Source organism: Diadema setosum, chromosome 4 (genome assembly GCF_964275005.1).
Source record: "Diadema setosum chromosome 4, eeDiaSeto1, whole genome shotgun sequence".
NCBI lineage: Eukaryota > Metazoa > Echinodermata > Echinoidea > Diadematoida > Diadematidae > Diadema > Diadema setosum.
In genome coordinates this window covers 14,146,122-14,171,277 of record NC_092688.1, presented here as the reverse complement: position 1 = coordinate 14,171,277, position 25,156 = coordinate 14,146,122, and the positions used below count along the sequence as shown (strand labels likewise).

The 25,156-nt window shown below is 38.1% G+C and overlaps 1 protein-coding gene across 1 annotated transcript; it reads left to right on the top strand.

Annotated features, from left to right (window-relative positions):
- The first annotated feature begins 4,864 nt into the window (after nucleotides 1–4,864).
- LOC140226896 (ubiquitin-conjugating enzyme E2 G1-like) lies at nucleotides 4,865–15,801 on the top strand. The gene is made up of 6 exons (XM_072307324.1): nucleotides 4,865–4,988; nucleotides 9,019–9,121; nucleotides 11,084–11,181; nucleotides 11,861–12,039; nucleotides 13,467–13,585; nucleotides 15,260–15,801. Exons 1-5 carry the CDS (start codon nucleotides 4,943–4,945, stop codon nucleotides 13,545–13,547), a joined length of 507 nt encoding a protein of 168 aa, XP_072163425.1. The 5' UTR covers nucleotides 4,865–4,942; the 3' UTR covers nucleotides 13,548–13,585; nucleotides 15,260–15,801.
- The last annotated feature ends 9,355 nt before the right edge of the window (nucleotides 15,802–25,156 follow it).

The following is a 25,156-nucleotide window of genomic DNA, read 5'->3' as shown; positions in this document are numbered from 1 at the left end:
CATGCCATGGTTCTCTTTTCCGTCAACCTGCGTGGCATTGTCGCCATACTTCAGTAATTATCATATACAATTCTTGTTAAATAGATCGTTAAGTCTATTCCACTTCAATAATGTTATTTCAAAGCGGTAAATATGTTATAAATTTTCAAAAGTATTTGCAAAAGTGAAACTGGTTACGAATCTGATTGCAACTTACTGTCTACGAACCCTGATTAATGCTGACGACGAAATATATAAGATTCCTTAAAATTCGCTATAATCGTTCGCAAACGTTCCGGGCTCAATTATAGATACCCCCTTAAACGAGTCACAAAATAAATGCATAATATTTCTGTAGCCCGAGAAGGCTAAACAAAAGGTTATGAACTGGCATGGAAGTATTTCTTGCTTCAAAGAGAGTCTCTAACTACTGTACATATTTAAACCGAACATCAGAACAAAAAAGTTTGAATATGACAACCATTGAATAAAAGCAATAGTCCTAATTAAGATATTACAGGTTTACAATAAAAGCAATAGTCTTAATTAAGGTATTACAGGCTTACAATAAGTGAGAGTTATGAACTTATGACTTACGTTGCTTGCTAACAAAACGACGTGAAGAGGCTCCACCATGTTTGATAGCTGCCTTAGAGTTGTTCATGATTCCCTCGTCAGATGTGACGCCTCTCCGTGTGTACACTTGGGCACTTACTGCTTTGAAAATCGCTCTTGGACTTAAGTGCACGCGCGCCTACGAGACTGTTGCTCTGACGTCGAGCCGAGGGGTTTTTGGCCGATGCATCACAGCGTCCTCAGTTTTACCACCCTGGACCTCCTATCCTTCGTGGAATCTAATAGCTCGTAGTGACTATGAGAATACCCGCTAACTGTGTCACGACCGCGGGACATCTGCTGCCCGAACGCGCCTGTTACTTTATGGCGTTTCACGTTTCTGCAAGACCGGGGATAAATCACCGCGTCGCAACACTCGTACTCAGCGTCACGTGAAAATTTTCCGAGAATACGTTGCGCTTTATAAATACTTAGAAAGATGATTCGTTGCCCTCACGATATTAAAGCTCGAGTAGGCTACTACTTTCGACACTCTTGGGGATTTCAATTCTCCACACATTTCACATCAGATGTAGATCATCAGATTTATAAAAGTTACATTTTGTGATGCCAACGTTTTGGTGATATTTGTAATCAGACAACTGTAAAAAGCTTGGGAAATTATCGTAAATCTATGATGTCAGTCACAACATTTGACTCAAATATAACCATAAGTATGTTAGGGGCGTTTAGATTAAAAAAAGAAAAAAAAATCTGCAGATTTATTTCCTTCCTGAATCACTAAATCAAATGCGAACTGTAGCTCAACGTCACTGCTTGTAACCAGTCATTTACATCAAATGTTCATATAGGCTTCTTCTTTTGTAGGACATAACAAACTGTCTCGAAGTACATTTTTGTACCTTGCCCAAATAACAGTAACATTGTCTTATCCTATATCATTTCGATGTATGCATCTGACCCTCTTTCATGTCCCCGTCCCATCACCACGCTCCTGTATAATGGGGGGGGGGGGGGTGGGGACGGCGGTGGGAATGTGTCTTCCAATCGAGATAAGATCATAATTGATTATGTTGATATCTTAATACTGGTAATCATCTACATTCAGGCCATAAATATCGTAAAAGGTAGGAATAGATGTCTGAAATAATCAAGATACTTCAATAATTGAGAAAAAACACCTAAGTGCAGGGACATTTTACTAAATTCGATCACCTCTTTTTTTTTTTTTTTAATTCACCGTGGTAGAGCGTTATTTCGCCTGCATCGTCTCCATATCCTATGCGGAAAAGACGTTTTTTCCTCCTGTTGTTGTTGTTGTTAATGTTGCTGCTGCTGCTGCTGTTGTTGCTGTTGTTGAACTTTTCGTCTGTATAAGTTTGTATAAGTTTGTATAAGGTATGTTTGCTATGAATAAAGGAAGCATAATCGTTAGGACTCTACAGTATCAGGGATGTGGTCCGAAACCACGAAAGTCAAAAGAAGCATGAGCAGTGATGCGTCACAATTAGGCAGAATAGCTGCGTAAGAAATATAATCCGATTTATCTTTCTTCAACAATGATATGTATTATTATAATTTAAAAAAAGATATTACGACACGCGTTGCTGTGTATGTGTCAGAAGTACTTTCAAGGTAATCCGATTTATTGTACTTAAGCAATAATAGGATTATCGCTAAAAAAAAAAAAGTTATCCCTATGTATAGGAGCAGAGACATGCGTAACTGTTTTAGAAGTAGATAGTTTGTCATTATTGCTGTCTTATTTACACACACACACACACACACACACACAACAACAACAACAACAACAACAACTACTACTACTACTACTACTAACTACTGCTACTACTACTACTACTACTACTACTACTACTACTACTACTACTACTACTACTACTTCTATTGTTACTACTACTACTACTACAAAAATGTCCACGAAATTATCATTAAAAACGCTCGGAGCAACGACACACTGAGGTGGGATGGGTAGGAGATACACACTGCCTCTTTCGAACGCGGCGGGAAAAAAAAGGGCGGAGTGAGACATTCAGTGACACCACGCATGATAATACAGCAAGCAAACGTATCGAAATTGACGTTCAATGAAGACTCCTGTCCGGGTTCAGCGACCTCAGGACAGGTGTAATAATATACGAGTTTCTCATACACCGGTCGTTAACCTCAACCTCACTGCAGAACATGAAAGAGTGTCATCGTCCCCATGACTTCACACGAGCTGATGAACAACGTAACCACATTGGAGTTCTTCAAAACTAATGATATTATAGGTTTCATTATAAATGACACGATGGACATTTTGTTTCTTGTATACGTGCCGGCCGGAGGTATAAAAATAGAAGTAACGTCAGGTAACTTTGTGAGAAGTGTTGTTTTTATTGATTTCTTTATTGTTAACATTACTGTTATTTCCGATACTGCTTATTATCATTACAGTTCGACCTCGATTATCCGGCCATGTCGGGACGGGCGCTCATCCGGATAAGCGAATTGACCGGATATGGGAGACACAATGTTGATGTATGTAGCTGCCGTCCAAGCTGCCGTCCCAGCTGCCGTCCCAGTGCACTGGCAGCTAGGCAGGTAGCGTACCCCGCAACGGTGGTGTGATCTATGCTAGCCTGCGCAAAATTGTAGCCCCTTCTTTATCTTTATGTGAAAATCTTACATGTTTTACCTCATTAGATATTGAGAAACCTATCATGCACATCTTATGAAATTAGTGAAATAGATCCATGAAAGTCACCGTTTTTTCTCAATTTTTGGATGAAAAAAAAAAAGTCCTTCACTGCGTGAACGCGCAGTCCGGATAACACAGATTTCCGGATAAAAGGAGGCCGGATAATCGAGGTCGAACTGTATTATTATTATTATTATTATTATTATTATTATTATTATTATTATTATTATTATTATCATTATTATTATTATTATTATTATTATTATTATTATTATTATTATTATTATTATTATTATTATCATTATTATTATTATTACCATTATTAGTGGTGATACCGGGTGGGGTAGTAGGCATACTATTATTAGTAGTATAGTAGTAGTAGACGTAGTAGTATAACTATAATGTTTATAGAAGTTTGACAAAATGTTAGTCTTTTCTCCAATCATTTTATTTACGACATCAAGTGCCAAATCGCCTATTTCCACGCAATTATACGCAAATTAATTTTAGGGGCCTACTTCATGCGTCTGTAATTTTTTCGGTAAATGAACAGGCGTAAAGAACTCCAAGCAATAGCTATTCGCGTTTTAAGATCTATTTTGTAACTTTTTTTTCTCTCTCTCTCTCTATTGAGCCAAGTGAACTGGAGTAAAGCTAAAACATCACAACACAACAATACGGTATTGAGATGCAGTGGCGTCATGAAATCAGAATGTGTCCTCACTCGAACGTGAATACACGCACAACCAAATTGAAGTGAATCACACATGCGCAGTCTTGCCATCAATCCATGGATGTTTGAATGTACTAGATGGCGAAGATGTTCTCAAAAGTAGAACAAAAGATGGTAGAACAATTCGGAATGCGTATTATGCGCCTGAAGGAAATATATAGCCTAGGCCTACAACATTGTGCATGTACTGAATTTTATTTCTGTGTGTATCATTACTAATGTGGATTCCTGTATTATCACCTCGTTAATCATTTATTCTACCATGCTCCCGCAGGTGGGACCATTCAAGAATAAAATCCATAATCATAATTATCATTATCATTATCACTATCTCTATCATTGCATAGCCCACTAACACATGCACCTGCTACGATATTTGTTCAAATTTTCTTCAATACCCATTCTTTGGGTGACATAAGAAAATAAAAAACCACTGTCAAACCATTGTCAAACCATTGTCAAACCTACACCTTCTGTTTAGTATCTCAGGATCATCTTATCAAACATGCTGCAAACGGAACTAAAGAGAAAGACACATCGCAGACCGCACTTGAAGAGAATTTATAAGCTATAATAGAGATAATGTGAATTTTGAGAAGAGAGAGAGAGAGAGGGAAAGAGGACTGAAGAAAATGGAGGATTTCACAGGAGCCCGCGGTGAGGCGAGACCTACACGACTTCCATAATTATGATTCTATTTCTATGGACATGCTATTCAGCTATTGCATGCATGCAGCGAGCACGTTGATCGATCACACTCACTGCGCCTGCCTGTGGAACAGCTGAACAACTATCGTAATCGTCCGTAGGACTTGTCGGTGGTTCGGTTTTCCATAGAGTCACTGTACTAAATACAATACGCGTACTGTGTAAAACACCGTGTACTGCGGCGACACTTTCCTGTTTGTGACGTTACGGCAAATTGCAGTTCAATGTGCGAAGTTTAGCGTAATATGGCTGCACAACAAGGGGTCTTATTGCTTAAAAGACAGCTCCAAGGTAATTCAGTCGTATCTCTTAGTTGCCTCAATGTGTTAAACGTGTCAGTTCACCTTTGAGAGAAACTGTTAGCTGTCACGTAGTTTGAATGAGTGTTGTGCAGCGTAGGAATGGACGTGGTGTGTGGCTTGTTCCACCATTATTGTGCGAATGAGTTATGCGTAGAGTAATGCGACCTGTGTGATGCATGTTGTGCCCTTTGTTCGAAGGCAAGGAAATCGGGCTCGATATCGAAACAAAAACAGAAGATCGAATACATTGTCTTTACGAGTAGATTACAAATCTTCTCTGATTACTACAATCAAAATCAATTTGACAGTTTTGCTTGCATGGTAACGTTTATTAAATTGTTCGTAGAACTACTAGCGTTATGTCGGTGAATCTTGTAGTGTTAGTGTTGTGTTGACGTCCTACCGTCATTCGGAATGTAGTAGTACCGTCCGTCCGTAGTCTATCTCATCATGGTCTTGAAATAAAAAAAAAGCGTACATGGCAAGTGTATACAGTGTATGTATGCGTGTATCCTAGTCAAGTTGCTCGGTACACAAAGCCAAGCCATGATTTGTTAGGGCAACCCCTAACAAGATGGGCAATAAAATATGAACCAGGTAAAACAAAAACGATGAATGCTTGGTTGTTTGTCTAGACATTGCTAGACGGTCTACTACTACTCCACTAGTCAAACTGGTCCATTTCAATGTGGTAGACCCAGAGACCCTTTTCCTGTGCTGTGTTTTTGTTGTAGTTGTTTTGTTGTTGTTGTTTGTTTGTTTTTGAGTGGGTGGGGGTGATAAGCCTCATATGTTAAGACCAAAACCTCAAGGAAACTGCATTATAGCTTGGTTGGCATTGGTAACTTCACTATGCATCTTGTATTTCATTGGGGTGTAAAAAAAAACCAAAACAAAACAAACAGTGAAATTGAATTGTTGTTTGGGTCAGTAAACTAGGTGATGCCCATTCTTTCAGGTGGTTGTCCATTCAATAACTTTGTCATTATGAAAGGGATGATATAGTTTTGGTTGAGGTGGGGGAATTCAGGTTTGTTTTTTTTTTAATTTATTTATTTTTTCTTTTTGAGAGAGAGAGATAGACTAGGAACCATTTATAGAATATGAAAAAGCATACAATTCTAAGGGGATCGAATTCTACAATTTTTCAAGTTAACCGGATGAAAGTTGGTTTTGAAATATTTGATATCCAAAAACAAAGTGGTCCTAAGAAGGTGGGTCCCACCATTTACATTGTATAAGGACCTCTTTGTTTTGCATATATCTCTGCCATTTCAAAACCTATTTTCATCAGATGAACTTGGAATTCCTCTAGAATTGTCAGCTTTTTCATATTTCATAAGGTTTCTCCTCATCTCACAAAAAAAAAAAGCTGGAAACCTGAAGCCCCATTTCAACCAAAACCATACCATCCCTTTAAACTCTATAAGGTTAGTCAGCTGGTGTCACAGGGCGCTGCCGCCGCACCGCCCCGTAACTGGATCAAAGGCTTTCTCTTCTGAGAGTCTACAAAGTAGGCGAAACAAATGCTTCTTCAGTTCAATAATTGCGTGGTTTATTGTACTGAATTTTGAAACGTATTTACAGCATAGAAATAAAAATGGTGATTAACAATCAAACACTGACATAATCATTGCCAACTAGGAGTACATTTAGTTAACATTATCACTAAAGCCAGTTGGTTCTTGTTCTCGGGATGAGATCATCTGTCCTCGCCCATGGGTCTTAGTTTCATCAAACTTGAGTCCCCTCCAGACGAAGTCCCCTCGATCCCTTTCTAGTAGACTCTGCAGTCCAATACAGTTGGAGCTTACTCCAGCCTAAAACTCCTTGCTCCCACCTTAAACTCGGATCCTTGCTCCGACATTAACCGCCCTGTCAATTGCAATGAGTGACATACACTCATAAGTTCAATAATCTTAACGAAACACTATTATACAATTGCTCAATGAAATTGTTCCTTCATGAATGAAACGCCTACATTTCATGAATTTAAGACAGGTTATCGGCTTGTATGTTTACATCAACAAATCTGTCAACGCTGGGTCAGCCAGCGAGGATTAACTGTCATGGAAATTGTGTTCCCAGTTTGATGGCCCTAAGCCACTGGTGCAATAAATCTTTATGGTCTTTTAGCTCAGTATTCTGAAATGGCTTGTAGTAGTACTGGCTAAACTATTAAACATTTCCTCACTCCTAACTGATGCATGTAACAAAATACTGTGAGGTAATAATGACATAACAATGTTATATCTTGACTCTCCTTCTCCTTATGAAGGATTAAATAATTACATGAAAATTACAATGAGAAAGATTGGTCAACTTACAACTTTCGTTGGCGTTTCTCCCCTTTCTGTGCAAGTTACTTTCTCCCTGGCCCCTGCCGCAACCTCCTTCGGGTTAATGAGAGATTTCTCTAGTGCTCAGACTGTCAAACATACACTGAATGTGGCCTTTTGCCACCAAACCTCTGTCTCCTTGTTCCGAATTCATCTACCAAAGGGTAGACCAGTATGTCGGCGACACTGATGTTCACCGAACCCTCCCGATGAACTGGATACACACGTAGTGATTTCACAAACAATTTTGTGCTCTGGTCTGAAGAATTTTGGGTTTTGCATCCCAGTTTTGTTCTCCAAAATTTCCTTCTCAACTACACTTGTCTATGTAGGACCAATCACTGTATAACATTTATTAAACAAGTTATCTTATTGGAGGAGGGGGTTAGATGGTTCAGAAAACTTTCTACCAATTGGTCAGACTGGACACACCCCTATGAGTGACTTTTCCTTAATTTCAAAGAATTGTTTTTGAACATGATTTCCAAAGAAGGAGGATATTCCTCTGACGTTAGCTGACCACTGCAGCTGGGTGTGACTATCAATTTCTTAACCTATGCCTCTTCTGGGCTGTCCTCCCACTGGTGGACATTTGGCAGGTTTATGACCCTCGCTCCTGGTAGTGGTCTCCACTTGGTGTGAGTCACCCTCTCCCTTTATGTTATGCTTTATTACACTCGTGCCCCTGACGTAATGACGGGCTGAGGGGTTACTACTGTACCCTCTTGCTTCCTGTGCAGTGTAAACTCATTTTTAGTGAATGCCTTGCACATAAACATAAATTTGATGTAAAAGGGCTGATGAGATTATCAGTAGGACTTTCACATGGACAATGTAACCTACCATGTCGTGACAGCTGGTGTGTGCGTCACTTACTAGAATATGTATACAGTGTACATGCATGAACTAATACTGATACTATAACGCCATCAGGCTGTACGTGTATGAGCATTAGAACTGAACTGCCAAGAAAAATGTAATAAACAATAAAAACAAAGTGTTTTGAATTTTCTCCCAGAAACACATTTGTTGTGTACAATTTGCTGCAAACACAAACAAATTTTGATTTAATGCCAACATCAAAATGACATTCATTTCTGAGAAGTATTTCTTTAGTATTACCAGAATTTCAGTACATGGCTTGAGTATGACAGGGCAATAGACCAGAAATTACACTTTGAGAAAAAATATCATGGAGGTCAGGATGTAAAATGTAGTGAGTTCTAAAGCATTTCCTTTCTTATGCTAAAACTCAAACATTTGCTGTTCTACAGAAGTAATTTTGCTTGATATGGGCAGAGAAGCATTATGATTTTGAAAATGATAATCGGGATTACAGTTGTGATTTAAGACATTTATTTCTTAGATTTATGCATTTGATATGCAAAGATGTCTTGATATCAAGTTTGTCTCTTGAGAGACATGATTGTAAGGCCTTTTTAAACTGGTTTTAGATATATAAACGCATACACATACAAAGAAGGAAGTCAACTTACAATTACCTTTAAGTCGACACAATCACGATAATTTTATAAAGAGCTGGAGCTATTTGAAGGAAATTGCATGCCACTGCTATCTTTTCCCATACGCTGCTGCTCATTCTTTTCATAGTTCTGTCTGTCCACACTATAATTTGTTTGTTTGTTTGCCTATGTTTCCCTTTCACTGCATCTCAAGCAGATCTGAGGAAGCAGCCTGTGAGTGGGTTCTCGGCAGGCCTGATAGATGATGATGACATCTACAAGTGGGAGCTGCTGGTCATGGGACCACCTGATACATTTTAGTGAGTCAGGAAATTGGCTACACCTCATTGTGCATTACTCAGGAATATTATTATCAGCTATATACGTACATGTTTGTGTTTAATGATGGGGACGATGAGAGTGATGATAATGATAACAGGTTTAATTGTAATGATGATTATTATTACCTCTGCCAAGGAGATTATGTTTTTGCCAGTGTTGGTTTGTCTGTTTTCAAATAACTCAAAAAGTAAGAATGGATTTGGATGAAATTTAAAGGAAAAGTTAGTGATATGACATAAAGAACAGATTATTAAATTTTGGTAATGATCCAGACCACCATCTGGATTCAGGAACTTTTATGATTTCTTTTTTTTTTTTTTTTTTTAATGATTAGGATTATCGTTGGCAAATAGGGCCAACAAACGAGGGAGTTCAAGCTGTGCATATTTGAATGTGCATATGTGCACTGTGCACATGCTCGATGCGGCATGCAGGAAACTGATGAGGTAGACTCTGAGACACATGAAAAGCTCTTTATGTATCATTTGGATAATGGACGATTTTTAGCATGTGTGTATGGCTGGAAATGAGCTATTCGGTGGGGGTCTGCACTCTCCAAACGCTCTTCTAATTATCAATATTATCATTATCGTTGTAGTTAGTACTTGTATTATATTGTAGTGGTGGAAATAGTAATAATGCACTTACATGTAATGTAGTTTAGCTTTCTACTCTTCAGTTCCTTTCACTTCTTTCCTCACTAGCTAGACTGACTTTTTGCTCTTTTCCTTCCTTCTAATCCTAACATGAAGTTTCCTTTTTTTTTTTTTTGTCTTTCTTCATACTGTTATGTTAGAGTTATTCTTTCGTTTGGCTTCACATATGATATGTACTCATCCTATATTTAGTTGAAATTTATCTTTTTGATCCATTCTCTGGCAATCACATGCTTGATTGCATGATGTGGATCATTAATTGTGGAATCAGTTACAAAAAAAAAAAAAAATGATACTATCATGTATGACCCCTGTTTACAGTGCGGGGCTGGGCCGAACCGCGGCCGAGCCCATCCTCAATTGCGAGGCCGGGCCCCGCAATTTTGTCCATTTACACTGCCGGGCTCGGCCGCGCTTTTGATTCAAACCTTTCAATATTTTGTCATAGTGGCGCTCTGCTTGTAAACAAATGCAATTTGGTATTGTCTGGTTTTTAGACCCTTTGCCAAATGAATTCCGTGGCGACGAAGTCGCCTTTCGGGCAAAGGCCTTTGCCGAAGGAAAAAATCCTTTGCAGGACTAAACCACCTTAAACTATACTAGTTTTCGACGTTGAGGGGGTTAATATCCTGAATAGCGAAAGATACAGGCAGAGGGTTTGGAAGCCAGACTAAAATTGGCCGCGCATTTGGCCCAGTTTGCATTTACACTGAGAAAAGGCCGGGCTCGGCCGCGGCTGAGACCACCTCCAGAGCGAGGCCAAATGCGAGGCCAATTTTGGCCTCGCATTTGGCCTTTTGCGCGTTTACACTGAAATGAATGTAGACTCGGCTACGGCCAAGCCGTGGCTGAGCCTCGCACTGTAAACAGGGTCTATGGTCATTGATTTTGATCCATACATAATAGATGCCGTGTCGATGATGATGCAAGTCTCGACACTAACTTTTTCTTATAGTGGACCGACAATGAAATTTGGTGGCCCGATTGGGCCATAACACATATCTTTCCTTTAAAAATGGTGGCCCCGGGCCACTGGGCCACCACTAATGTCAAGGCCCTGATATATGGATGCAAATATGTGAGTGAATAAAGCAAAGAGGGAATAGTTTCTCATTATTGCAGTCTGACGTCAAACACTCCGGGGTAAATTTATAGGGGTACAACTATTTCCTTTGTCAATTGATTATGCACACTGTATCTTGATAGTGTATTCAATTCTACATGATGTTGAACCCTTTTCATGATTTCATTCTTTTATTCAATTTTTTATTTTGTCCCCTACAGTGAAGGAGGATACTTCAAGGCTCACCTGATATTCCCCAAGGACTACCCAAATAAACCACCCAAAATGAAATTTGTCTCAGAGATCTGGCATCCGAATAGTAAGTGTGATTAGAAAAGGCTAGATTTTAATATTGTTCTTTCAAGCTGTGCCATATGTATACCCAGAGTATTCCATGTACAAAAAAAAAAAAAAAAAAAACCTCTAGTAATGCTAAATGTAGGCCTATCGTAGGTGTTTAAATTACAGTGGACACCCTTTATAACAAAGTCCTTGGGACCGCCAGTTTTCTTTCGTTATATCAAAATTTTGTTATAACCGAACAAATAAACAATAAGAAACAAAGAGCTGGTAATGTTGCGGCCGGAATTTTTACTTCGTTGTAACTGGAATTTCAAAATAACTGTGTTCATTATAATGGGAGTGCACTGTATAACAATGTGTATTAAGTGTATTGAAATCAATGGTAATGCATGAAGAATTACTTGTGCATGTGTACTGAAATTCTACAATCAACAGTATAAAATACAGCTGTAATTGTCAACAGGGTATGGACCCAAAATTAATTGGTAAGGACTTTATATGTGATGAAGTTCTGCAGTGTTTGTCTCAGTTCATATGGTTTACTGCTGCTAAAAGGTAGTACAGTAATGATTTTAAACGAGTATTGCATGTACACACTTATATTCTTGGAGACAAAACATGTTACGATAGAGATAAATACATTTGATAGATAAAAAAACCTCTCCTTCTCTTTCTCCTCCTCTCCTTCCATCCAGTTGACAAAGATGGTGATGTGTGCATTTCAATCCTACATGAGCCTGGTGAAGACAAGTGGGGCTACGAGAAGCCATCAGAGCGGTGGTTACCGATCCATACGGTGGAGACAATATTGCTCAGTGTCATCTCTATGCTAGCAGACCCCAACGATGAATCTCCCGCAAATGTCGATGCTGCTGTGAGTACAGTCACCCATGACATGCTTAAGGCCATGTAAAGTTTGGGCACTTATCTCTGTTTGAAAAGGAGCTGTTGGAAACTAAATATTTTTTTTCATGACTAAACCAAATGTGAAAGCACCTCTTTCTGATCCTCCCCCCCCCCCCAAAAGAAAAAAAAAGCAAAACAAAACAAAAACAAAAACAAAAAAAAAGGGAAAAGAAAAGCTGTGAATTTTATGATGTCCTGTTTTCTAAAATCAATGAACAGTTTTTACCGTGTTAAACATGGTAACCATTTTCCCCCCTTTTACTAGGTAATTAAGAGGTTTAAGCCTGATATCCATAGATAAATTACAACAAAGTATTTCACCTAAAACTGTGGTGGCAAAAACTCTGATATATGATCTTGTAGTGGTATATGATGACATAAATGGTATCCCGGGGTACCAAATAAAAATCAGCCATTTTGTTGTATTATTTATTTTTTTAAAAAGGCTGTACCCTGGGTGCCAAAAAGAGGAAATTATTTTGGTGCTGGAGCTAGCCACTGCACTACACTGCACGGTGAACCACACACTAGTGGTATCGCAGCATCCATGCACGCATAGTATAACATGCAGTGGCATGGGAATGAATATGTACACGCACACACAGTGCATGCATTTTTCTCTGGCTGTCCTCGAGTGGACGTGTGGTGGCGCTACACAACGCGGTTACCCGGGGTACTACAGTACCCCGGGGTAACGCATGATGCATCATTTGGTCATTTCCTCAAAAGTTTCCATGGCCACTGGATGCACGATTTTGCTCTGCTCAGTTGGTAATGAATGTCATGTTTCCTTTTCATTGTAACAAGGAATTTTGTGTTCGGTTTGTAACTCTGATCCTCAATAGAATGATATTGTGGGCAGAAGTGAATGAAAGTATCCATTACACATTACAAAACATAAGCTTAGACAGGCAGGGCTTTTTAGGCTAGCTATTAAAATCAGGGGGGGGGGCGAGATCTTGTTCATCAGTGGTGCGATCTCAACAAAATTTTGCACAGTGACACCCGTGTCACAATCTACGAGCAGCACTCACAATTATGAATATTTGTTCATTCACATGAGCGAGAAACACTTGTATGCTCCTTTAACTTATTGATCGAGAAAATGTTCTGTCCATACACACCATCAAAATTCTTTCACTATCATTCAAACCATGTTGAAAGTTTCACTGATTAAAACTTTTACTGCTTTACTTCCTTTTCAAAACATCGCACCGTTCCATGGAAATGTCTATGTTGAAATAATAATGAACCAAGCAGAAATGGGGAAATAATGATTTGGAGGAAAACGTCCTGGCTGAATCATAGTTGTTAATACCCCTTTCCTACCATAAATACATGTATCTGCATTGAGTATATGATGTATGACAATGTATGTGTGTTATTTTCTTGCAGAAAGACTGGAGGGCAGACTACCATGGGGCCTTCAAGAGGCGGGTGAAACAGTGTGTGAGAAAAAGTCAGGATATGATGTAAAACTCCAGAATCTTTATATTTTTTTTTCCAGCCCTATGGTGAGTATAAGCAAAATATGATATGTGTCATCCTAACCACTCTAGTTCAATGCAGATGTTTTTGTCAGCTCCTAGATATTTATGTAATTCTATTATAAAGAGAGTCAGTACTATTCACCAGTAGATATTCATTGTAAGACAGTGTATATCCTGTTGCCCAATGCATTTACTATGGACTTATGTCATCGCCGTCAGCAAATTTAACTTCCTCTACCAAATTTGGCCTTGAAAGAAGAATGCCGATGCTTTAACTGTGAAGGGCCACTTTCATGTAGGTATATGCATCATGCCCATTATTTCTGGTTATGAAGGGAGAAGATATGTTTATATTCTGACATCAAGCACCATGGAGTTCGATATTCAAATTTTGCACTTGTTCCCTGCCTTATCTATTTCTTATCGTAACCACAGTAGTCATTCCAGTTATGATCTATTAAAATGGTACTTCTTCTTAAATTGTAAGGCATGTCGGTTTTCCTTCAGTAATTTGATATGATAATCCGTCTTCATGTACAATGTGGAGTATTTTGATGATGATGTATTAGGAAATGTTTCATTTCATATCCAGGGGCCCGTTTCATAAAAGTTACTATTATGGTAACTTTGCCATCCAATGGTAACTTCCATGCAATTCTTGATTCTGATTGGCTGTTGAGTAGTGTTGGCATGGTAGTTACCATTGGATGGGAAAGTTACCATAATTGTAACTTTTATGCAACGGGCCCCAGGTCACTAAAATTCTTGTGGTGATATGATTGATGAACAGGAAATCACATAACGTTAGATATTTTAAAGACCTGGTAGCATTTGGAAATGTGGTCTGATTGAATTGATCTTCATTCACTGCCCACCAAAGTATGTTAAAAAATCAAGAATAGAACCCGTCAGCGAATATGTGCATCGAAACATACACTCATCAGTTACAGTCGACTCCACTTAAGATACTTCAGCTGTGTGTATACTTTCATAGAGATCAGTGAAAAAGCTGTACACAATTCGTTACAGAGATTCTTGAATTCATCCCAGCTTGGCTGGCCTTCTCACCCCATGGCATCCCCACACTACCAAGTCTGTGATCCATCAAGTCAAGACAACCTCTTGTTTGACATTCTGGAGCCGGTCGTGAGAGGGATACCATGGTATATTACTGCCAACAAAAGATAGAACTTTTTTCAGGCAATGCTCAAATTCAAATTCCTACAAGTTCAAACGGTTTCTTCTGGCTTAGGAGGAGCAAGTCCTGTAATGATGCTGACATGAGCATGTATGATCTGTGTAGGGCTCAACATTCATTGATTTCTCCCAGGCATTCTGCAGAGACTTGTCCCATGCATAGCTCCACCTGTGTCACAGAGGGCAGAATGCACAAAGCATTTGAACCAAATATGCACAGCAAATTTTATCTGTGACCATTTGGGGCCTCTAGCTCAGACAAGGTCTGCTTTTGGTTCATATGGGTGTTCAAAATGCTGAGGAATGTGTTGCATCAGACAAGAAACTGTCCATCTTTTGCTGATCAGGGTGTGCTGCCATCCTCCCTTGTGATAGCTACTCCGACGAAAGCTACATCCAGGTCACGTGAAGATTGACACTTTATCCAAAACACACTCATTAACGTCGACTAGTGGTATAATGTCCATTTTTTCTCCTTTGTCACATCTTTTTTTTTTTCAGATATGTATGTCCTGTGTGTACAAAGGAAGACAGCTTTGAGAGAGGAGGAAGACAAAAATGACAGTACCCAAGAGGAAGTGTTGGGAACCAGTTAGTGGAATGTTGACTGGACCTGTCTGCTTGTCACCCTAGAGACTCTGAAACCAGGTCTGGTTATCATCATCAGTGTTTGGATTTTTTTTGTTTCTGTTTTTGTTTTTTTGTCTATGTTGTTGAATAAACATTTTCTTATATAGAATATGTAGTGTGTTTATCCAGATTGTGACAAAAAAAGAAAGAAAAGACAACAACAAGAGTGGCACTGATAGAATGAATGGAAGAGTGCAAGGATTAATGGCATTAGGGAAAGTGTATACGTATTTCGAACCAGCGTGAGAGCAGCCCATGCCAAGTAGTGCTCATCGTTAGCTCCAACTCCAAAACTTGTATAGACAGTAGTGTACTACTCACGATTTGAAGGACGTGTCTACACTATCCATGTCACTAATTTTTTTTTTTTTTTACCCGCATGTTTTGAGAGAATAGTAGTAGTTTGAAAAAAAAAAAAATTAAGAATATCTCTAGTTGGTGCTTTATTTGCAGTTGCCACTGTGAATTTGCAGTGGACATTTCCAGCATCTAAGCAGACTGACAAACAGAAGCTTTTTCAAGAAAGCATGTGCAAATGAAACCCAGCTTGTGTGTCATATCACGATGTATTATTTTGTCTATAAAGTAGCCATTCTTCTTTTGAAGGTTGATTGGCAGAGATCATTCAGAGATGGCTTGTGCCACCTGTTCTGCTCATTCATCAAATTGTGCGAAGTCCTCCTTGATTTCATCAAATTGTATCTACAGAGCTGCATCTGAATCATGGGCAGAGAATATATCACCTATTGCTCGTACAGCATTGTAGGTTCTCACTTCATTGTGGACCCCCCCCCCCCCCCCCCCCCGCAAAAAGAGAAAAAGAAGAAAGAATAGAGACATGATAGATAGTTGTTCATACAAAAGCAGTGGATGTGATACCCACTTTGATAACATCTGAGATCATGACGTTATGCTCAAAGATTACACGATCACTGGCAGACGCTTGGAGAAGGATTTTGAGTACACGACTGAATCTTTGATGCATCAGAGCTTTTTCATTAGCTTTTGGAGTGATTGCATGGAACCAGGTGACTTGGCTGTTTCACATTTCTATCCTCAAGTCTGTTTATGGAGTGGCAAAGTTCTTTACATTATGCATGATGCATCTACTATATGTGAACTGATGTGATTGAAATGTAGCAGTAAGTGGTAAGAGAAATAGATATCAATGATTTCTCTGTTTTTCCCCCCTCTTTTTGTTTTCTGTGACGGCAAGGAAAATCCTGTACGGTTGTATGTCAGACTCATATGCTATGAATGGGAGTTTCAAAATGCTGGAATTTTTCACCCAAACTGAACCTGCAATATCCAGTGTCCTCTGAAACAGAAACCTTCTGCCAATGTGATAACCTTTCATGCTCTTATACACTGTATATTCCCTGATGGTCAGGAGAGATATGTGGTTGCATATTGTGGGGTCTCTCCATGGAGAATGTGTGTAGATCTTTGTGTAGTAAATTGCCCGAGCCGTCCATGTAGTTAAGACCGTGATAAGGTAGGAGTGAATCTGTCGTCCCTAAGGGCTGCATTTATTTTATTTTGTTTTTCATGATTTATCAATTCTTTTCATTTTTTTCGATCAATACTGTTGCCCCTTTCCAGATTGCTAAAGATTGCCAATGATACATGTGCCTGCTATCATAAAAGATAAGCTTGATGTTATACAGCTACAGCGCTCATATTCGTCATATTCTTCTTTGACCCAGTCTCACTTTCTCTTTTTCTGGCACTACTATCTCAGGGAAATAAAAAGAAAATAAATAACTATATGAGATTTAAAAAAAAAAGTAGTATCTAACTTCAGATCACAACCCTTTGTGTACTAGAACTGTTGAAGGAAAAAAAAAGGAAAGCTGATTTGAAAATGTGTATTTCGTTTCACATGGCACTTTTCAACTTTCTGTGTTTTCAAGAGGAGCTTGCTCTTTCGAAAGTTGCTCAAGAATGTGTGTGAAATTTACAATGACCGTTTCTGCGATGCTCTAATTTGCTTAAAATTTTTCCAACAACAACAACAAAGCAGGTGTGAAGTTTTTGTCAACCTCTGCATGCATTTGCAAACATGCAACGGAAGGTAAAGTAAGGTTGTACAGGAGATGTGTGCATGTCAGTTGTCATGACGATGAGATGCCTATAGGGCCTCTTTTCTTCTTCTGTTGAGTCGTCAGTTCATTCGGAGTTGAAATTTATATATGAATTTAATTCAGGTTTTCTCTTTTGTGATTTTGTAGCATGTGCGAGATAGAACTTCAAACACACAACTTTCATTATGTCGTATGCATGTCATGATTTATATGTCCATTCAGATTTGTCTTTAACTGTCTCTCGATCCCTTTAAGCCTCTTTTTTCTTCTTCTTCTTTGTTTTTATTTTGAGGGGGGTCCCTTCTAAGTCTTTACCTTGTGTGTCTTCCAAGTTCTAGGTAATAGTTACATCTCCCTACTTGCGTTGATCAAGTGTTGTCAGGTATAGTGTACTCATTTCCTATATGGGAGTAGTGTCGACCCTATGAGATGCTCCAGAGAGGACTGGCCTGTATTTATTAATACTGTGATATTTTTCTGCAAACATTAATATATGACATGTTCATAGTAATATAATGAATCGTGTGTTGTTACTAATACTACTAATACTTGTGTATCTCGTGAGCACAAGAAAAAAGAAATCTTCCTGTAGTGTTCAATATAACCTCCAGCATAGTTTTGCTGATGATAATTATTCTTGGGGAAACTGTCCTGTAGCTGTGTGGCATGCATCGTGGCTGAAATGCATGCCCCAAGATAGAGCTGAACTTGGTTTCACGGCAAATGTTTAGCAAAACAACAAATACATCTTTCCCAAAAAGTAATGACTTATATTATACAGACAATATCCTAGCACAATCAGTACAGTATCTCTCTCTGTGGAACAGCTACTCGAGCTAGGCTAACTTAGATATAGTTCTCATGTTTTTATTCCTTGTATTTTTTCCCCACTGTTCCTGTACTGGAATTATGTGAACACCTTGTGCAAATGAAAGGGACATTTTTGCCATTTTTTGGAGTGGTTTCCTGATTCTATGCTTGGGCGTTTAAAAGTGTATGTGGGTGTGTAGATTCCTACTTTGCTTCTCTAGATACACACAACACTTTCACCTGAGACAGTTCACATCATAGTTTTTTTTTTGTCAGTCTCTGATGCATTGATTGTGATTATAATGACTGATTTTTTGTTGTTGCAGATGTGCTACGTAATTCCACAAACCTACAGATGTACTCATTCATGACAATAAGACATATTAAGGTTATAACGTGTCATTTTAATTTGTATGTGTACCTGTAAAATGTTCTTTGTCCTTAGGACAGTTCTTTGTGTGAAAAAAAAAAGTAAAAATGATAAATTTTTCTCTATGTATTGTCACATTCCTATGGGGTACAGGTGTATACAATTTTTTTTTTCTGTACGTCTGATTGTGTCTTCGTACAGTTTATTTTCTTTTGCGTTTCTAAACTATGCCTAGGGGATTTGCAAATCTATGTTTAATACCTGTAGCATCTTGTGACAACAATATCTAATAATGTATGGGATCATTGCCGAATTTGTTGTTTTGACTTGTAGTAAGAGGTCCAGTTGAAAGAGAAAGATTCAGAAGTGTATTTTTGAAACTCCAGCGAACTATGTCATCCTCACTGAAGTCCAGCTGTTGACCTAGCTTTTCTATGTGTCTGCTCAAGAAGAGCATAGTGTACCAACTACGTTAATCAGCTAGACGAGAGGATTCTAACCAGTCAAGCTGGAAGATTATGTCAGACATTTTTATCCTCTCTCTAACAACGTTAATCTGCCATTTGCCATTCTTGTAGGCCCCATATGTATTTTCATAGACAAAGAGAGGCTAGGTACCACCAGCGTAAATTCATTACAGTGTTTCCATACAGTGACCGAATTCAAGTAAATATTCAGAGAGTTGTGGGGGATGTAAGGAAGGAGAGCGGGAAGGAGAGCAGAAAAGAGAGCGTATGTGACCGCCCGGTTCAAAACCCACAAAAAGTCACAGCTAAGGATTCTCTGTAAAAAGGACAGAAATAGTCATTTGGTTTGACTGACTCAAATTTTTAAAAGTTTGTTCTACCTGGAGGATAGTAGTCTCTTCTCTACTTACTTTCTAAATTTGGAGACTTAAGGCAGAAAGAAAATTGAGATATTAGCTGTTTTTCTGGACCATATTTTTCAGACATTTGCTACTTTATTGTGATTTTCAGAATCTTTTGCACAGCACGCCTGAGTGACCCTAATCTTTAAATCCTTTTTTCCTTCTTTTTTTTTTTGTGCAAAAGTGAACTCCCTACTAAATTCTCTCTTTTTTCTATCACTTTTTGACTGAGTAAGGCTGATTTAATTTCAACAAGTTATATGTATCATTTCAAAGCTTAGAACTTACTCTTTCAAACTGTGTAGAATAGTGAAAATTCATTCTGGTCTACTTTTTTTGTAGATTTTTAGCCGGGTGGTCACTTGTGCAAATGTGCTTGATGGCAGTTGATGATAACGCAGTGTCAATCAAGGAATGCACCCATAAATTGGCCGACTATCAGTCTTCAGGATGAAAACATTTGTGAATTGATCTAAAGATGCATCGTAGGTGTCCATGTGCATGGATATACATTTTGGGGTTTTTTCTCCATGTTTCTGGTTGCTAAACCTGCTGAAAAAAATCACAGTCGATTGCTTGTTCGCATTATGGTGAAGCCAAGAATGTTCTTGGTGAAACTAAGAGTGGCATCTAGTGATGTTGGCGTTGGGCAGTCATCTGGCAAGCAGTCATCTGGCAAGCAGTCATCTGGCAAGCAGTCGTAATGATGTGTTCGTGCACACATGAAATTATTGAGTTTACCAGGTTAGGCTGTTTCAGTCTTGCCCTTCTGTCCATTTATCAATCTATTTTTGGTTGATTTCTCTTTTCCCTTGTATGTACTTGTGTGATGCTGCAAAATATCATCCCCAAGTTGTGCCCAGGCCAAAAAATAGTCAAGTTCATTGGCATGCTATCAGCGCATGACGTTGTGGACAGTGTTGTGCTCTGAATATTCAACACAAACAGAGTACTTCCACTCTTCATCCTCTCTATTTCCTGTTATTATTTTCAACCCATGGGCAATTTATTGTGATCTCCTCACTATCCAATATAATATAATTGTGTGATTTCCATGAGGATCTAGTGAATTGTTTCATAAATGCCTCCATGCCGTAAGGAGGAACCAGTGAGAGCTTGTGTTTTAATGCATCAACAATTCTTCTAGCACTGTATTAGGTGATGAATTTTGAGGAATTATTTCCCCATAGCTTACAGTCACCTTTGTTAAGCACACAGGCACAGACACAAACACACACACATACATACACACTATTGCACTCACATACACTCACACACATGTATAGTATCTCGGTTGCTTGAAGCAACACAGTGTCACATACATTCTACTTATCTGTGCTGCTTTGTGGAGACTTTGGCGAAGCGCAAAAGGGGAACTTTTTGATCATCATTAATATGTAGTGTAAGGATGTATACTAGTATGTGTGCAGAGAGGAGATACAGAAACAAGTCAATTGAGAAGGTCAGTGACCCTTGGCTGTTTCTCATTGTGGGCTGTACCCTCCAAGACAATGTGTGTGTATATAAGTAATTTCAGTTTCAGCGTTTCCTATTCCAGAGTAAAACTGAATGTTTATTGACTGCCCCCATTAACAAAGAATGTGACAGCAATATGGGTTTGGGTGGGCAGAAGTCAAGCTGTAATCAAGGACTTATAAAGTGGGATATGTTGATGGAGTTTTTCATATTTTTTTTTCTTTGTGAAAGTAACACCTGTTATTTTCATCATTTAGGATATTCACATATTGCTTCCCTGAATAGACCTGTCAATCTTAGATATCTTTCCCTTTCTAACCTGAAAGCAGTCATTTATTGTATGCCAGTGTTTGATAAATAATATGATATATTGACTAAGTTCAGTTTGAGTTGCATGTGAATGCATTCAACGTTTCATTTTTTTTTTCTTATAGACAGTAATAAGTTATACAGAGAGAGAGTAGTGTATGTATTGCTTGGTACATTTCTCACACGGTGATTGAATGACATTGGATCTATCACTGGCAATGGTATGTTACAGAGGTTCAGCTAAAAAGTTCTTACATGTTAGAAAAAAAAAAGAAAAAATAATACTGATGACTCTGATGTGAATGTACATTTGTAATAAACATATTGACTGTCAAGAATTCTTTGGTATGCACTAGTTTATGTACGTTATATGTGGGTGTACATGTGTAGTAAATATGTATAACTATGTATATGGATACATAAAATGTGTATGGTTATATATATATATATATATATGTATATGGATATATATATATATATATATATATATATATGTGTATATATATGTATATATATATATATATATATATATATATATATATATATATATATATATAATTATATATATTATGTACACAGCATTACTGTGTGATTCTTGAAGGAAACTCAAATATATAAATGTGTGTAAATTGAGAGAATGCAGCAGTGTTATTCTATATAGCATATCAGCAAAGTTTAAGGAAAATTGGATAATCTGTTCAAGTCATGAATTTTGAAAGTGTTGGTGCAGCCATTACTGGAGAAGAAGACTTCAGCACTTTGTGATGTCATGTATGGATGATTCAAAGAAATTATATACAGAAAATTCAAAAATAAATTTTCTTTCAAAGCATAATGAAGGGCACTTGACTCTACATCTTTCAAGAAGCAGGAATAATAACTGTAATGCCCTTATCACATATCAATAACAAGTAAAAGAATGTGTGCTTTTTACTGACATGAAATTTTATGTAATTTCTGTTTACATTTTCTTCATATTGTGGTAAAATAACATTGTGATGTCACAAGCTAGTAGTAGTCTTCTAATCCAGCGATGTCTGCACCGAAAATTCATAAATTTTCAACAGACTCCCAATTTTCATCCAGCTTAGCTGATTTCTCCTCGATCCTTATGTATACACTGTATTTGGGTTTCATTTCCTTTAAATACAAAAATGACCTATACTCACACACACACACACACACACACACACACACACACACACTCGAGATAGAGAGAGGGGGCGGAGCATGGAATCAGACGGGAAAGAATTCACGCTGTCTTGCACTGTCAGTTGCACACTTTTATAATAAATTATGTAGTCAATGATGCTGCGTCTTTCTCGGACACGCAGCCTCTATTCTTTATGGCCCGGATTCTCAAAGCAGGAATAACTATTCCGCGGAATAGTTATTCCGGGGAATAAACTGTTATTCCACCTTTGAGAATAGATTCTGGGGAATAAATCGCGTCATTTTACGTCACGAGGGCCTGATTTACATAAGAGGCGTAATAAATCGGCGGAATAAGCGGTGTAATAAAGTTATTCCACCTTTGAGAATTCGGGCCTATGTGTACAGTACAGCAGTTGATTTAAGTATGTGTGTAGGTGTATTGGTGTTTTCATGTAATTGTTTCTGATGGGGCCTCATCCACGTCAAGCTCTTCTTACGATGACGGTCCCCTGTATTGATTTCTCTTTTTATGCCTCCGCCACGTAGTGGTGCCGGAGGCATTATGTTTTCGGGTTGTCCGTCCGTCCGTCCGTACGTCCGTACGTCCGTACGTACGTCCGTACGTACGTCCGTACGTACGTCCGTCCGCTTTCGTTTACGCGATAACTTGAGTAATATTTACTGGAATTTTACCAAACTTGGTCCAAGTATGAAGTATGATGGGGCAATGATTTGATTAGATTTTGGGTGAAATTGGCAAAAGGTCAAAGGTCAAAGGTCAAGGTCAAATCATGAAATTTATCCGTTTACGTGATAACTCAAGACTGTGTGGAGCAAATTTCACCAAACTTTGTTGGAGGATGATGTATGATGGGACAATTACTTGATTAGTTTTTCAGTGAAATCGGACAGAGGTCAAAGGTCAAAGATCAAGGTCAAATCCTAAAATTTATCTGTTTACGTGATAACTCAAAACTGGATGAAGCAGCTTTCACCAAACTTGGTCCAAGGATGATGTATGATGGGAAAATTAGTTGAGTAGATTTTAGTGACATTGACATGAGGTCAAAGGTCAAAAGGTCAAGGTCAAATGCTAAAAATGTTGCTATTTCCCCCATATCTATGCAATGCCCGCAGTTATTTTCTTGAAACTTAGTGTAGACATGTACTACTGCATAAAGATTCTCCAGAGAGAGTTTCATGTCATAAGGTCAAAGGTCAAAAGGTCAAAGGTTAGGTGAAAATGTTGCAATATCACATTTCTCACAAATGGTTCAATGTATCTTCATGGAACTTGGTATATATGCATGTACTGACTGGCAGGGATTATCTAGGGAATTTAGGGGTCATGGGTCAATAGTCAGGGGTCAAAGGTCAAGGTCAACTCCTCAAAATGTTACTATTTCCCTCATATACTAGTATATGCAATAATTGCATTATTAGTTTTAAAATTTAATATATGTACATGTATTACTGAATGGAGATTCTCTTGGAAGTTTCCAGCCAGAAGGTCAAAGGTTAAGGGTCAAAGGTTAGGTTTAAATGAAAAAAAAAGATATATTTTGTACTTTAATTACACTCTTCCTTCATACCTTGAAAATTATACTCAATGCATAAACTTATAATAAGGTCGGTCAGAAGTCAAGTAAACATTTTCAATTCCCCAAATATGTGTACCTGTACTCTTTAATAGACAATTATAGCAAACCCAGTTCGTGGAAAGTGAACATTCAAGATATTTCTGATAAACCTGTTATTTCGATATTTTGCCAGTTATGTGAAACTGTCATCACACATTGTGAAGACATTGTACTATACACCTATTGGGAGAATCATGCATTATGGCGGAGGCATCAGTCGCCGTAGCGACATTTCTAGTCTTTTTTTTTTTTTTTTTTTTTTTTTGCATACGACTACAGTATGCATTATGTAAGGTTGCTTTGAATTTACATGTAGGCCCTATTGGGGACAATGTTGTTTTGAAATTGACAATTTCTGTATTGATTTGTATGTTTTACTTTTTTGCATACTCTGTATCAACCTGTATTGATTTGTCATTGCACATGGAGAAAGACAATGCAGAAAAAGAAACACAAACCAAACCAAATCAAACAGCCTAAGAATCCGCTCCCCTCCCCCCCCCTCTCTCTCTCTCTCTTCTATGGTCAACGTTATGCAAATCTATGACAATAGTATTGAAGTGTGAGACAGTTTTCATTTTATAGTCATTTATTTGGCAAAAATTATTTGGTGACACTGACAAGCAACACACATGCATATAGTTTACAATGCTAAATAATCTAGTTCTTTCGTCGATTTTCATGCACTCATAAATAAAACGAAGGACACGAAATTGTGCCCTATGTATTACACACATCCATATTGCACTTGCTCGATTATGATATCAACGACATATGTTGTTAGTAATTAACGATTGCAAGAACAATAACAACAATAATAATTACAATTATCATTATTATAATAATACTAACGATGTCTTAAAACCCTGGGTTGTATCTTCAGTCATAAGATCCCGATCATCTTACATTACCGGTGGGTAAAAGTTTTAAAATTACTTCTAATTTTAAACACAAATTTTGATGTCTCTTCCCAGAATCAAGATTTATTATCATCATGATTAACAATATCAACTGGAACTTGCGCGTCTAGCATGTCTAGTTTCAGTCTGATTTACA